This window comes from Crocodylus porosus, unplaced genomic scaffold, assembly GCF_001723895.1.
Source record: "Crocodylus porosus isolate Cpor-Errol unplaced genomic scaffold, CroPor_comp1, whole genome shotgun sequence".
In the NCBI taxonomy this organism is placed as follows: Eukaryota; Metazoa; Chordata; order Crocodylia; family Crocodylidae; genus Crocodylus; species Crocodylus porosus.
Genome location: NW_017728943.1, coordinates 96,929,952 through 96,944,827, shown reverse-complemented (window position 1 = coordinate 96,944,827; position 14,876 = coordinate 96,929,952). Strand labels below are relative to the sequence as shown.

Below are 14,876 nucleotides of genomic sequence, written 5' to 3'. Positions count from 1 at the left end.
GCCAACTCTGGCATGGCCTGATCCAGACAGGACCTGGAAACAGTGTGCAGTACCAGTCAGGTGGGACACTGCATGCAGCATGCACCCTGGACCCATCCCTGGTGCTGCATCCAGAGCACGTAGTGCAGTGTCCAGCCCGCTCACCACATGCAGGGCCACGGCTGGCTCATGGGGTCAGTTCAGTGACCTGCAGGCCAGATCATACAGCTCTACAGATCCAGCCTGTGGGCCATATGTTCAACATCTCTATTCTAAACCAAAAAATTCAAATGAAAGAATTCAAAGGTACCACAACAGACCAGATTCTGATAAGACAGAGAATCAGAAGATCTGGTGGTACTGCATTAGATTCTATTCGATTTGTGTTTAAATCCAGAAAGAAGGGAGAGTATCTAATTATCTCAGTGAGTTTTGATCTTAAATATTTATGCTCTGGACTGCCAAGCAGTAGCAGGATGTTGGAAGAATAGTATTTATTTATATGCAGAGAACTTCCATGCCATTGCAATTACAGTCCCTGCTTGGGAAGTGCTCTTGAGAAGGCCATTTCCCTGTTCTGAGCTGTTCACTGCTTCTGAGCTGTTCACTGCTGTCACAGTATAGGCCCCACTATAAGCAACATGAGTGCCATTGTTGTGCCCAGTCAAACACAAGAAACTGATCTTTGACAAAATAAGACCCTGGCCATGCAAAGATATAGACATGTTAATAACTTTATGTATTTTAAGTAGACCCACCCATGTGCTCAAGTGTGTTCAAAATATTTAGAAGAGGGGGTCTGATGGAGGGTTTATGGTCTTATAATAAAATACAGAGCCATGCCTTCATTAAGAGATTGGTAAAGAATTGACTAAGGAAAACCAGATACATTGGTTTCTAATGAATGAGTTGTAACATACACCAGATTAGGAGGAAAAAATGATTATTCCCAACAACTAACAAATTTTAAGTGCTGTAAAATTAAACATTCCAAGCATATTTTTGTTAATTAAAATGTAAAAATAATAGACTCAGTCCCTTCTCCCACCACAAGACAAATTGTGTTCATTTCCAAACAGATGCAAGGAAAATATCCCCAAATTTTCCTATAACTGTTTCATGATGAACTAAATCGCACGCACCACAATAATCCAGGCACTCCTGAGTTTCTCATAAATGCTATGCTAAGCAGGTAAAACCAGGCAGTGAATTATTTAAAACACAAATATTTTCTCTTGGAAGTACAAAATATTACATTTATGCGGCATACAATTTCAATAAAATACCTGTTTTACCACATTTCTTGACAAACAAAAAGAAAGCCTGTTTACAAGCTGTAGAACATAGACACTTAAAAGCGGCAGGCTGTGGAATTATTTTTCTATTAAACTCAACTTATCATAGAACTCTGCCCAATATTCACCTTGTCTTCCAGAATAGCATCTTCACTAGGAATACGGTAAGGAGCCACACGTGCCCAGGTAACAATGACAACACTAATCGGATCAAAAGTGACTTCTGGAAAACCTCTTTGGATATAGCTGAGAGCAAGCTGCAAGACATCAGGGGATGAATCTTCTCTATAAAACACCTTCCCATGTCCACCGGTAGTGTCCAGATCAGCCATAAAAGGAGCAATAGCCCCAAAACTTATTGGGAATTGACCAAGGTATTTTTCTTCTTTTGACGGTTTGTTCATTCCAATGATTCCATTAGTGGCAACCTAATACAAAGGATAAAATTTACAGAGAGTAGTAGTAAGTAGTGTTCGCATGACTGTTTCCCAACTTTGTGTTCCTCTTCACAATGTTTTGTTTCATTTTTAAACCTTCCGAAGTATTTCTAGTATCCAGACACCTAATAATCACTGAAGCTAAAGTTTTTATTTGTGCAGTAACTGAAGATTAACAGGCTTTTTACATGCAATTTATGGATCTGAGCTTCACATAGAGCATAAGTAGATGAAATTAACTGAATATTTTTCTCTATTAAGAGCAAGATGCTCAATAGCTATAATGCAAAGGTTGCCACAGCTCTCTCTCCATGTGGTCAACCTGTACATAAATCAACATATCACATAGCTTTCAAAACACTGTGAAGCATTACAGGTCAAAACTCAGTATATTCAGATTCTCAAGAATGTTGTATGGATCCCTTACATCAGAGGTGTCATGCTTACCTGGCCCCCCAGGCTGCATGCAGACTGAGGGGCTGCTTGGGGTGGAGGGCAGATGCCAACCCATTTCTAGTGGCAGGGCGAGTGCTGCTGACACTCACCCACAATGCAGCTCTAGACCTCAGACTTTGGCAGCAGGTCCTGTCCCTGCTTGCCCTTCCCCAATTTCCAGGCCCCACTGGTCAAATGACACAGCCCTGCAGGCCATGTGTTTAATAGTGCTGCATTGGATGACAAAGTTGCTAGCTTTTTTGCAGTTATTCTCATGTAAAGTGTTTTTAGTAGAACAGTGCTACTCAGGATGGCAGGAGTAAAATTAATATCAAAGTACAATTATTTAAAACAAATACTTAGGACAGTTAGTTTGTTGGCCAGCTAAGTGGTCAAATTCTTACTCAAGTGGTGTTGTTGCACTGACTTCAAAAGAGCTACATTGATTTATACCACCTGAGAATCTGGGTTTGTCATAGCAGTCAAAATTCAACTTCTTATATTTTGTCTGCAACTTGCAGTGGCTGGAGAATTTGACATAAACTATGGGTTTTGAATATATGGCCACTAGAAAGGCTATTCAGATAGCTGAAACATCATCAGGATAGAAGGTACCAAACTTATATAAATCAAAACTAGTCAAAACTTCAAGGAAACTACCTTCTCCTTCCTCTAATCTTTAGGGCTAGGGACAGAAGTTACACATAAACTGGTTTAAGTCATTAAAAACTGGTTTAAACCTGTAACAGAGCATATGTTCTGTGCACATAAACTGGTTTCAAAATGGCTGAAACTGGTTTAAAATAAACCTGGTTGAATGTAGTATCAGACTTAACTGATTTGGGTCAAACCAGTTTATGAAACTTCTGTCCCAGACACCTTCCTGGTTCAACTTAAAATCACAGTCCCCCAGTATCCCAGCACACTTCCAGCCCTGGGTTGTGCTGTGCTGTCTGCTCCAGCAGAGAAAGGTTGGAGGGGGGAGAGGGGCAGGGAATGCCCCACCCACAGGCAAACCCCAACTAGGGTCTGGGGCTAAACCCCCCTTCCCCTGAGTACAGAGCTGCCCTGCCCTGCTAAAAACTTAGTGCTGGCTGTGACTGTCGACTACAAATCCCAGAGGTACCTGGAAGCAGGAAGAGGAAGTGATTAGTAACCCTGCAGAATCCTACTGTTGTGATTCTGGACTGCAAATCCCAGAGACACTGGGGGCTGCAGGAAGAGGAATCAAACACACAGACCATGCTGGCTACGTGCCAGACAGCCATGCTCTAGCTTACCTCAGCTTCTGGCCTGAGCCATTGCAGGCATGTGGCTGCATTTCCTGAAGCAAAAGTGAATCTGTCCAGTTGTTTCTCAATTTAATCTCTGCAGTTTAAACTAACCTGCAAAGACTGAGTTGATTCAGCCTCTAGCTTGCTGACTGTCTGTACTTAGCCAAGATGCTTGCTATTGAACATTAATTTTCTAGTTTGAAAACCTCTGAGGCAACTGTCAGGCTAATTGACAGTTGTTAAATTTTCACAAAAAAACAAACATTTTCATTTAAACATTACTTAATGTTTGGTTTCAAACTGTACAGAGAATAAAAGCCAGAGCATTTAAAAAAAATTATCCTAAAAAAATTACCCAAAACTGACCTGTCCAGGCTCACTTTACAGAGTGAGCCAAGTACAAATAACAATATGCACTATAACTAATGAACAGCTCTTCTTTTTAATTTCCCTAAATAATAACCTAATGCGTTTGTAGTAATGTAGATAAAATGTTTTTTACAATATGGCTATATCTTCATTATCTTTTTTAATCTCATATGAAATAATGCTTAATATAAATGTGAATAAGTACAAGCCCTAAGATGAATACAGCCTTGTTTTATTAAAAGTAGTATCCTTACATAAAAAGAAAAAAAAGTGGCAGAAAGGTGCTATATAAAGACACCAGCTGCACCATTAATCTTTGCCTTTCGTGATATAACCATTTAAATTGATAGGAGCCTACCACAAATGTTTTTAGCACTTTAAAGTTCTCCATTATACAGGTAGTTACATTACATTTACGGTCAGTAGTAAAACATATCACACAGTATTTATATAATTATGTCTCAATTGGCTGGAATGATTTACACAGGATGATCCTGCCTTGAGCAGAGGGTTAGACTAAGTGACCTCTTGAGATCCCTTCTAGCCCGAAATTCCCATAATTAGTCATACAGGGGCAGGAAAAGAAATAGAGCAACCCCAAATACTTCTACAGAATCAAAACTTCACACAAGCAGGGGATTTTTTCAGTGTAATCATGAGAACATTAGGGAATTTGGGATAATTAAGTTTGTTTATATAATTGAGTACCAGTATAGTTAAAGCAGCAAACTTGTTAAACTAGGAAGGCCAAAATTAATAGTATCACTTAAAACATGTTCACAATTGAAACTATATACAAACTGACTTATGCTCAATTAAAGGACTGTAACCCCTCCCCAAACAGTGAAAAATCCCATCAGAACCCTCTAAATTAGAGCCCCCTGTAAGTGTTATTCTAGTTCTTAAAGGCCCACCTCCGGAAACTACATTATTAACAAAACTGCAGTCCCATTGATCTACCCCTGACTCTAGCTGATTTGCTATAATACTACAATCCTATGTAGACAAGGATTTAGAATGTGCTAGTCCAGGGGTGCTCAACTCCCAGCCCACAGGCGATATCCAGCCCAGGGTATTCAGCCTTCGGGGATCACCACAGGTCAGGAAATTTGGCAGCAGGGGAGCAGTGGCAATTAATAACCCTCCTCCCTGCCAAATAATTGAGCTCTGTGTGCCCAGATACAGCCCCTCCCTCCCTACACATCTCATTTGGGGCTATGAAGCCCAGTTACAGACTGAATGAGGTCAGGCCACTCCCTGCCCCCCTGCACAGCCAGATCGAGCAAAACCCAGGCAAGACCTGGGCCTTTCCCATGTCCCTGAGTCCACCATGACCACACTCACATACATACGATTGTCCACCACCACCCGATACTGAAGAAAAACAAATCAAAATAAATTCAAACCCTTGACAGATGGCTGTGCCCTGAAAGAGGAGGCCACAGGCAGCCACAAACATCCCCCTTTTCCTTGCCAGCATCATGTACAGCCCCAGAGACACAACAAAAGCCTCCAGGGCTGCTGGCTTCTTTGTGCTCGGGCCTCAATGGTCTCAGCTGCCTCAAAATTCAAAAAGAACAAAAAAAGCCATTTTGGCCCCACCAATTTCCCCTACCTCAGAGACACTCCAAGTGCTCTGATTGAAGCATGGGCCTAAATTTGGGCCTTGGCTGAAGCCTGCACCTTTCCACCCCAGAGCCTTGCCACTAGTCCAACTGGTTCTGGGGCCCATGGCAGCTTCCATATGCTGTGGTGAAAATAAAATATTCTTGCACACCCCTGTCCAGGGCACACACCTACCTTTGAAATGTACAACCATTGGCCCAGGACTCAGCAGACAAGCCCCTAAACTACACACCAAGGGCAACACCCAGGCCTTTCCCACATCCCTGCCTACACCATGATCACACTCACATACATATATGTTTGTCCACTACCACCCCACATTAAAAAATAAATAAATAAATAAATCAAACCCTTGACAGACAGCCATGTGCCCTGCAAGAAGGTGCTCCCCACCCAGCACGGTTTCATCACAGGTAGGTCTTGTTTTACCAATCTCATTTTCTTCAATGACCAGGTAACTCACCACATGGATTAGAGAGAGGAGGTCGACACTGCATACCTAGACTTCCAAAAGTCCTTTGATCTGGTATCCCATAATATTCTCACGGGAAAATTGGAGGATTGTGAGCTTAACTGCTTGACAGTTAGGTGGGTAGGAAGCTGGCTAAGGGGTAGGACCCAGAGGGCTTTAATGAACTGTGTTGTCCTGGCAAGAAGTGGCCACTAGTGTCCCTCAGGGGTCCGTGCTTGGTTCAGTGATTTTTCAGCATCTTTATCAATGATTTGGATGTGGGGGTGAAGAGCTCACTGGCCGAGTCTGCGGACGAAACTAAGTTGTAGGGGAGCATGGTCACACTTGAAAATAGGCTGCAGATGCAGGCAAACCTAGACAAGCTGGCAAGTTGGGCGGATCGGAACCAGATGAAATTCAACATAGTGAGAAATGTAAAGTGCTCCATCTGGGGATAAACAATCCCCAACATACTGATGGAGCCAAACTGACTAGCACCATGACTGAAAGAGACCTAGGCATAATAATAGACCATAGTATGAATATGAGCCATCCATATAATGCTGTAGCCAGCAGGGCAAACAGTACTCTGGCATGCATCAACTGATGCATCTTAAGCAAAACCAAGGAAGCGATTCTTCCACTTTACTCAGCATTGGTGAGATCACAGCTGGAGTACTGTGTCCAGTTCTGGGTGGTGCACTTTGTGAGGGAGAGAAGAGCCAGCAGGCTCCTTGGCTCCCCTCCAGGGCGGAGGGCCAGTGAACCCAGGCCCACAGCCCCAAGGAGACAGGCAGAAACCACCCTTACCCAAGTGTGTGGGAAAGGGAAGGGCCGACACTTCCTCTGCCGGCATAAAAGAGAGCCCGGGGCCGACAAGCGGAAGCAAAGCGGAACCGGAAGAAAGACGTGGAGGTGAGAGAGCAGGCCGGCGTATGCTGCAGAGGATGCGAGCAGTGCTGAGTGCCGGTAGGAACCTTTGGAGAAGGGCTAAGCCCCTGCAGGGTTTTTGAGCCCAGTCTGCTGGCCCCTCCGGGGCCCAGGACTGTTTGTTTACCTGCGGGCAGCGGCTGGAGCTCGGTTGGAGCTGGGTACTGTAAAGACCCTAATAGAAGGGCACTATTTGACTTTGGGTACCGTAGCTCCTGTAATAGGGGCACAGCTCAACAGGGAGCTTTAATTGCGAAAGGGGAAATTGATCAAGCCCTCCAAAGGGACTCTTTGAGAGCCAAAAAGGGAATTCGCCCCACAGAGGGCAAGTTGGTATTGGAGGACGACTGCAGATGGCTGGAGCAGCTGCTCCGATCGAGGGAACCCCCTTGGTCGTAGTGCTTGTGTTGATTTTTATTTTCCTTTTGTGGACTATCTGAGTGACGTGTGGATATGTGGCCGGACCAGACAGTCGGCCACCACCTGGTGGAACAGGCGAAGGTGTAGGGGTGGCGGAGCCCTCAGAAACTCGGAACCCATGGGATGCCGAGGAGACTCATAATTGGACGGCACGCACTGGACATACGAACCAACTCCGTTAACATCAAAGTCGTGGCAGGCGAGGCAGGCACATGTGATACATCCAATCAACAGTGAGGATACACTCAGCGACCGGTAGGCGGCCCCGACACGGGCAGCTGGCATAGGCTTTGACCCGACACACTTCAATAAGGACATGGAGAGTCAAGAGAAGGGCCACACATATGATCAAAGACTTGCAAAGGCAAGCCATACAAGGAAAGGCTGAGGGACCTGGGACTCTTTAACCTAAAAAAGAGAAAGCTGAGAGGGGACTTGGTAGCAGCTTACCACTAGATATCAGGCGAATACATCAAGGACTCGGCGAACAACTGTTCACCAGGGCACCCTTGGGGAAAACCAGGAGTAATGGCCACAAACTCCTGGAAGACTGTTTCAGGCTTAAAATTAGGAAAAACTTCTTCACAGTTAGGGTGTCCAGACTGTGGAATAAACTCCCTCCAGAGATGGTGCAATCACCTACCCTGGAAATCGTCAAGAGAAGACTGAACGGTCACCTTGCTCAGGTAACCTGATCCCAGTTGTCTTTCCTGCTTGGTGTAGGGGGTTGCACTCAATGATCTTGCAAGGTCCCTTCCAAACTATGAATCACTCCTCCATACAGTCAGATACAGGCCTACTTCAGCCATTGCTGTGTGGCTACCACCACTACCCACCACACATATCTGGATCAAGGCTGGGCCACCTTCCCCTCTGCAGCTGGATTAGGCCCCTGCCATGCCCACTGGCCAGATCTGGCATTGCCCATCCAGCCCATGGGGCAAAAAGGTTGGGTGCCACTGTGCTTACCTACTGGGGAGGGGAATGGGAAGAAGACAGGATAACATGACAAGGTGTAACAGGGAACCCTGTCATCTGCTCACAATGGAGGGAGAGGAGAGGGATCCAGACTGTGGGGACTCACAGGGGAAAGGGGTGCAGTGAGCAACTCACAAGAGACTCAAAGCTGAAGGCCAAGAGCTGCTAAGGTGATGGTGAGGGCTGCAGGGCAAGAAAACCCAAATAGTTCATTAGGCTGGGCAGGGACATGGTGGCCTATCTTCAGGGCCAGCAGCCAGCTGACTGGAAGGGACAGAGCTTGGCTACATATAGCCCCAGTCAGTGAGCTGGGGCTAGCAGTTCAGGCCTGCAGGTGGCAGGGAAAGGAATGGGGGATAGAGCTGACTGACAGTGAAAAGGGAGGTACCCTGGGGCTGGGAGGAATTAAGGCAGCTCCTTGTGAGGGTGACAGCTGTTATGGCCCTGAGGGGTTTGTAACTGAGCTATAATAGGTGGTTAACTTTGTGTTCTGGTTTTTCTCCTATGTATCAAAGTTTAAGAACAGAGGACTGGAAGTGGCTGTAGGGACAAAAGAGGCCATGAGCAGGGTACCTGGCAGGCACCCTCCACTGCAGGACTCAGGACAGAGAGCCAGAGCCCACATCAGTAGATCTGGGTTGAGGGGTCTCAGCTAGAGGAAAAAGAGACTGAGGCCAAAAAGGATGAAGCCTGGACAGTGGTTGGGACCTAAAGGACCCAGCATTAGGCCAGTACACAGACTGAGAAAGGGCACATTTAGACGTGTCTTTAAGCACAACTAAATTTAAAGTGCATTAAAATAATTTGGCAGGTGTCTACATGTGTAGAGATTTGGCACTAACTTTAATGTGCATTAACTAAACACCTAAATTAACCATTCTTAATGCACGTTAAGTGCACACGTGTAGATGGGTGCCCTTAATGCACATTAAATTAAGCTAATGCATATTAATGCATCTTGTGTAGACATGCCCAAGGAGTCCCGAAAAGGGCCAGGTGGAGAACCATCAGTGAGGCATGGGTGTGGCTTGGGGGCCTCAAAGAGGACATTATAGCAGCCTGAAAGCACCCTGGAAAGGACTACCCTGGTCCCAACAATAGCTTCCCTCCACATATACTGGTTACCAGCAAATTGTGGCAAGCGAGACAAAGGAGATGGAGTGGGTTGGGGTAGTACTGATGAGAAGAGGTGGGAATAAAAGCCTGGACTTGTCACACAAGGGTATCACAGATTAAAAGTAATGTACCTTATTTACCCCAGACTCTTCAACTATGGTAGTTAGCATCTCTAAAACTTTAGTCCAGAGAAAGCTTCAGGAAAACAAAGCAATGCCCCAGCAACTAGACAATACTCTAACCCAGGATCTGCTACCATATCAACAGCACTATCTATCTGTGGAATAGTACCAGATTTCACTCTGAATGCAGATAGAAGTGCTAATTAGTAATAATAAAATCACACACTGGAAAAGCTGAAAAGGATGAAGCTCATCCAGATGTGATAAAAAACAACTATGTAATTTAATTACATCAATAGATATGTAACCTGGAGGGACAAATTATACCCCTTCTCCCTCTTGACACTGGTAGACTCCTCAGGGACAGAGCTGCAGTGTTCCTATCTGCTGCCGGTTTGTGGCATGTTGCAGATGCTACTTGATACAAACTGCAAACAAGAGAAATGACAGAAATGACATAAGAAAATCTTCATGGCAGAAGAGTAATTATCTAGAGGGTAAATATTGAGTAATCATCACTCACTACTACCTTATCTGTCCAGTTACAGAGAAAGAGACAAAGCCCTATAATCCATTCTGGCCTGTCAACACTACTACAGAAATAAATAGGAAAAACAGGAGATGGATCCAAGGAAGTTGGTATGGACACTTGTCCATCATCAGAAGGAGATCAACAAACAAGACCAGTGCCCATATTCTATGCATTATACACACTACGGAAATGTGTTTGGGTCTTGAAGTTAGGAATACAAATGCATAAGCATACATGTTTGAGAATCTGAAACCTCTGAGAATTCAAACAAACTAAAGTGGTTCAGAGAAGGAGTGACAATATCCCTCCTCTCACCTGGAATACCCTGCAGGTGGGGTGGGTAGGGCATTCCTGGGGGTGGAGGATATGTGGGTTTGAATTCTGTAGGCAGAGAAGGAATTTGAACTGAAATCTCATACATATGGAATGAATGCTCAAGCCACTAAAGTACTGATAAGAGTCCAGCACTGCATCCTACTCCTTCTCCATGGCCTTCTGAAAAGAAAGTGGGGGGAGGGGTCTTCCTTCAGCCCAGAGTAGGACATGTAAGCCACAAAGACAGAGGGTAGTCAGACTTTTCTGCTGGACACCTGGGGGGGGGGGGTTCTCCCTGCTGTGGTGCCTGGCTCTTGTGAATCTCAAATGAGACATTTAATTTGTCCTCACACACTGCACAGAGAAGGCCAGGCGCACACACACAGCATAAAAGTGGTACTTAGCTGGAACCAGACATGATAGAGACGGAGAAGCCTGGCAAGTAACATGAAATGTAAATGCAGTCTGGGTAAGCGATTCTGTGCCAGTTCCCATACTGCTTGCAAACCCAAAGCCTCCACAACTTGATTTGTGAAGAGAAACATCAATGAAATCAGACACAACTCTGTATCACTTAGCAGTGAGTTAATCAGAGACTTGATACAAGCCACTCTGGAGGCTGGGTTTAATGAATTAAAAACAAACAAACAACCCACTGTACACCACATGTAGTTCCCATAAAACACAGCACAGCCCCAGGCTTGGCTGTAGCCATCTGACTTTTCAGTCAAATGCAACTTCCAGGGCACCCCCAGGAGGTATGCAGTGTGTCTGATAACAAGACTGGATGCTATTGCCACTCAGGCAACCTGCCAAAAATTAATTCCAGCCACTGAAAGGGGTGGGAAGGGTTAACCCCACAGAGGGGATTTAAACATTTTTCTTTTAGAGAGGGAGGAAGGAAGGAAGGAAAGGAGAGGCATGAAAGAATAAGAAAGAAGGCAGGCAGGGGAAGGAAGGAAAGAAGGAAGAGCGGGCAGAGTAGCTGGGTAGGCAGCTGCTACAGCCCCCTTGGAGCCTGCCCTGAAGGCTGCAGCCGGACAGTGCGGTGCCCCACCCGGCTGGCGCCGCAAGGGAGGTGACGGCGGAGCCATGGAAGTACAGCAGGGAGCTGAGCTCCGGGACTGTGTCATCCCCCAGCTGCAGCTCCGCATGGCCCAGCTCCGAGCCTGGGCCCGGCCAGCAGCAGAGGCCCCCATCCCATGGTGCTCCGCCCTGCGCAGCGGGGGCAGTGGCTAGGAGAAAGGCTTTAAGGGCAGGTCGGGGTGCTGTGACTGGGGCGGATGCTGGAGGGGTCCTCACTTTGCACGTGCAGGGCACCACATTAGCATCTCCCTGAGCACTCCTCAGGGTGAGCGCTCCCAAGACACCAATGCAAGGGGCAGCATCACAACTCCAGTTCTAGCCCTGAACTTGCCCAAGCTTGCTCAGGTGCTTTTCTGTTCTGTTCTTGACATGCGCTGCACCACCCCTGCCTATATGGAAGTGCCACTTAGCTGGACTGAGACACGACAGAGGAGCTGACAAGTAATCGGAAATGTAGATGCAGCCCGGGTCGGCGATTCTGCACCCTTTCCCATACCGCTGGCAAACCCAAAGCCTCCACAACTTGATTCGTGCTCAGAAGAAACGTCACTGAAATCAGACACAACTCTATATCACTCAGTGAGTTAATCCGAGACTTGGTACACGATAAAAAGAGAACCACCCTGGAGACCGGGGTTTAACGAATTAAAAACAAACCAGACCCACCATACACCACAGGTATAAACATAAAACACAGCACCGCCCCAGACTTGGCTGTAGCCGTCTGAGTTTTCAGTCATATGCAACTTCCAGGGCACCCCCGCGGGCCGATAACAAGACGGGATGCTACTGCCACTCAGGCAACCTGCCAAGGAAGTCATCGCAGCCACTGACCTGGGGGCGAGATGTTGCAAAGCTCCGGGATGATTTAAACATTTCCCTTTTGGAGAGGGAGGGAGGAAGGAAGGGAAGCAGAAGAAAAAAGAAAGAAGCCAGGCAGGCAGGAAGAGCAGGGAGCCGCTGCAAACCCTCAAAGCCCGCCCCAAAGCTGCGAGGCCCGAGCGCGGCTGCCCCAAGGCTGCAGCGGTGCTGGCCCGGCCGGCGCCGCGACTCACGTGCAGGGAGTGGACGGCGGAGCCGTAGAAGTGCAGCGGGGCGCTGAGCTCCAGGGCCGGGGAGCTCACGTCGTCCCCGGCCTCCAGCTCCGCATCGCCGCCCTCAGCCCCGAAGGGCAGGAGCGGCGGGCCACAGCGCCCGGGCCCGGCCAGCGCCAGCAGCGCCAGCAGCCCCCAGCCCCAGCCCATGGTCCTGCGCCGCGCTTGTGGGTGCAGCAGCCCCGAGACGGGCTTTAAGGGCGGGCGGGGCGAGTGGCGGGGGGCAGCGCGCAGCCAATGAGCGCCCGGCGCCAGGGATGCGGGGGGCTGAGCCTCGTCACTCTCCCACTCCCCTCAGCCTGACCCGGGGGCCGGCCAGGCCGCTTTGAGCGAGAAGCAGCAGGCGGGTGCAGGGAAAGCCTTTGGATGGGGCAAGGAGTAATGGAGAAGTCGGACTGGAAGGGACACCCAGAGACATGTAATCCCACCCCGTGCCTGAGGCCGGATCAGCCCCATGCAGACCATCCCCTGCAAACCAGGCCCTTCTTTGCAGCTGCCTCAGCGTTGTGTTGGGAGCGGAGGGCTCCTGCAAGAGGCGCCTCACACCAGGGATTCTCAGCCTGGGGCTGCAGCACCCTGGGGTGCTGTGAGCGGGGCGGAAGCAGGAGGGGTCCTTGCTTTGCATGTGCAGGGCACCACATCAGCAGCCCCATGAGCAGCCACTGGGACAGAGCTCCCAAGACACCAGTGCAAGGAGCAGCATCACAACTCCAGTTACTTACTGTCCTGTTCCTCACACAGACACACTCGCTTCCTCACCCTCCAGCAGGGCAGCCCTGCAGGCAGCCACTACAAATGCCCTCCCTGCATCCCCCCTAAGAGCTGTTGCCCAGCGCCCATAGACAGAGGAACCCAGCAGCTGACAGCTGGGCACCACGCTCCAAGCTGAAGGGCAGCAACAGCTCCCCACTGGCCAGATAAGTGTTGGGTGCCAAGAGGCTGGAACCAAAGCTTTGAGTTAGAGCAGGTGTGAGCAACCACAGCCACCCAGTGCCAGAACTGGCGGGGTGAAGAGGACAACAGTTACCAGGGTCAGCTCATGAGACAGCTGTAACAAGCACAAAGGAAAGAAAGAATTAAGAAAGAAGGACAACAGAAAGATAATGAATGAAACAGGAGGCAGGCAGGCTACTGAACAAAAGCAGGAAAGAAGAAAGAAAGGAAAAACAGAAAATAAGAATAAAGGGACAGAAGAAGGAAGGCAGGAAGGAAGACCAGGCAGGGCAGGCAGCCACTGCAGACACCTTTGAGTCCAACCCAAGCACTGCTGCCTGGAGCTTGCAGACAGAGGAGGTTGCTGGCACCTTGCAGCTGGGACAGCGCAGTGCCCCCAGCCTGGCCACCACTGCACACTCCTTGGGGGAGGAGATGGCAGAGCTGTAGAAGTGCAGCAGGGCACTGAGCTGCAGGGGTGGGGAACCTGCATCATCCCCAGGCCCCCAGCTGCATATTGCCACACTCCACATTGAGAGGGCAACAGCAGTGGGCAGCAGTGCCCAGGCCCAGCCAGAGCCAGCAGCACCAGTAGCCCCCAGCAGCAGAGGCAGCAGCGCCAAGCCAGGCTTTAGGGTCAAGTGCAGCAGGCATCCTGGGATGCACCATGTAGCCAATGAGCACCCAGCGTCAGGGACTCTAGTTGGCCTGAGGCTGCATCTGCCCAGCCCTGCTCACACCATCCTGCCTCAGGGGCCACCTGGGCACTCTGGGGGCTGGATCTGCGTTGTCCCCCTGCTCAGGCCTGGCCAAGCTGCTTCAAGGTGGCCAATGAGGGGTATAGTAGGGAAACCCACTGGGTGGGGGAAGGAGTCATGGAGAAATGGGACTGGAAGGCACCTCTGGAGGCATCTAGTCTTACCCCCTGCCTGAGGCAGGATCAGCCCCATCCAAAGCACCCCTACATACCAAGCCCCTCTTCTTTTCAGCTGCCTCAAAGCCATGGTGGGAGCAGAGGGCTCCTGTAAGAGGCACCTCAGACCAGGGATTCTCAGCCTGGGGCTGCAGCACCCCAGGGTGCTGTGAGCAAGGGGATCCAGGTGCAGTCCTTTGATTCAAAAGACCCCCTCTTTGACTCCTGCTTTACCCAAAGTTCAAGCCCAACTGCCTGGCAGTAGCAGCAGCAGCAGCAGCAGCAGCAGCAGCAGCATTTCTCCGCAGGCAGTGCTGACGGACTCACTCCACTTCATGGCTCATTATTGTCTACCCAGTTCCACCTCAGCTCTTCATTCCTGAGGTGTTAACAACCCTCTTTACCTTGGCATGGTCTTGATGTGCCAGTAGCCCAACTAGACTGTTCCTCCACACTACTGTCTGTTCCCTGCTCCTTGTCAGGCAGCTCTTATTTCACAGTCCTGCAGCTTTTGCTTTTCACTAGTTCCAATTAAATTGTTTTTGTCTCTGCTTCCATCTCAAACTGAACA

The 14,876-nt window shown here is 48.6% G+C and overlaps 1 protein-coding gene across 1 annotated transcript in view; it reads right to left on the bottom strand.

The window, feature by feature from the left end:
- NID1 (nidogen 1) overlaps positions 1-12,624 on the bottom strand; it is an 85,982-nt gene extending 73,358 nt beyond the window's left edge. Inside the window, exons 1-2 of the mRNA XM_019549831.1 lie at positions 12,421-12,624; positions 1,403-1,702 (exon numbers count right to left, since the gene is read on the bottom strand). Of these exons, the coding sequence (XP_019405376.1) occupies positions 1,403-1,702; positions 12,421-12,609 (489 nt within the window). The 5' untranslated portion in view covers positions 12,610-12,624. The remainder of the gene's footprint in view (positions 1-1,402; positions 1,703-12,420) is intronic.
- Between the last annotated feature and the right edge of the window lie 2,252 nt (positions 12,625-14,876).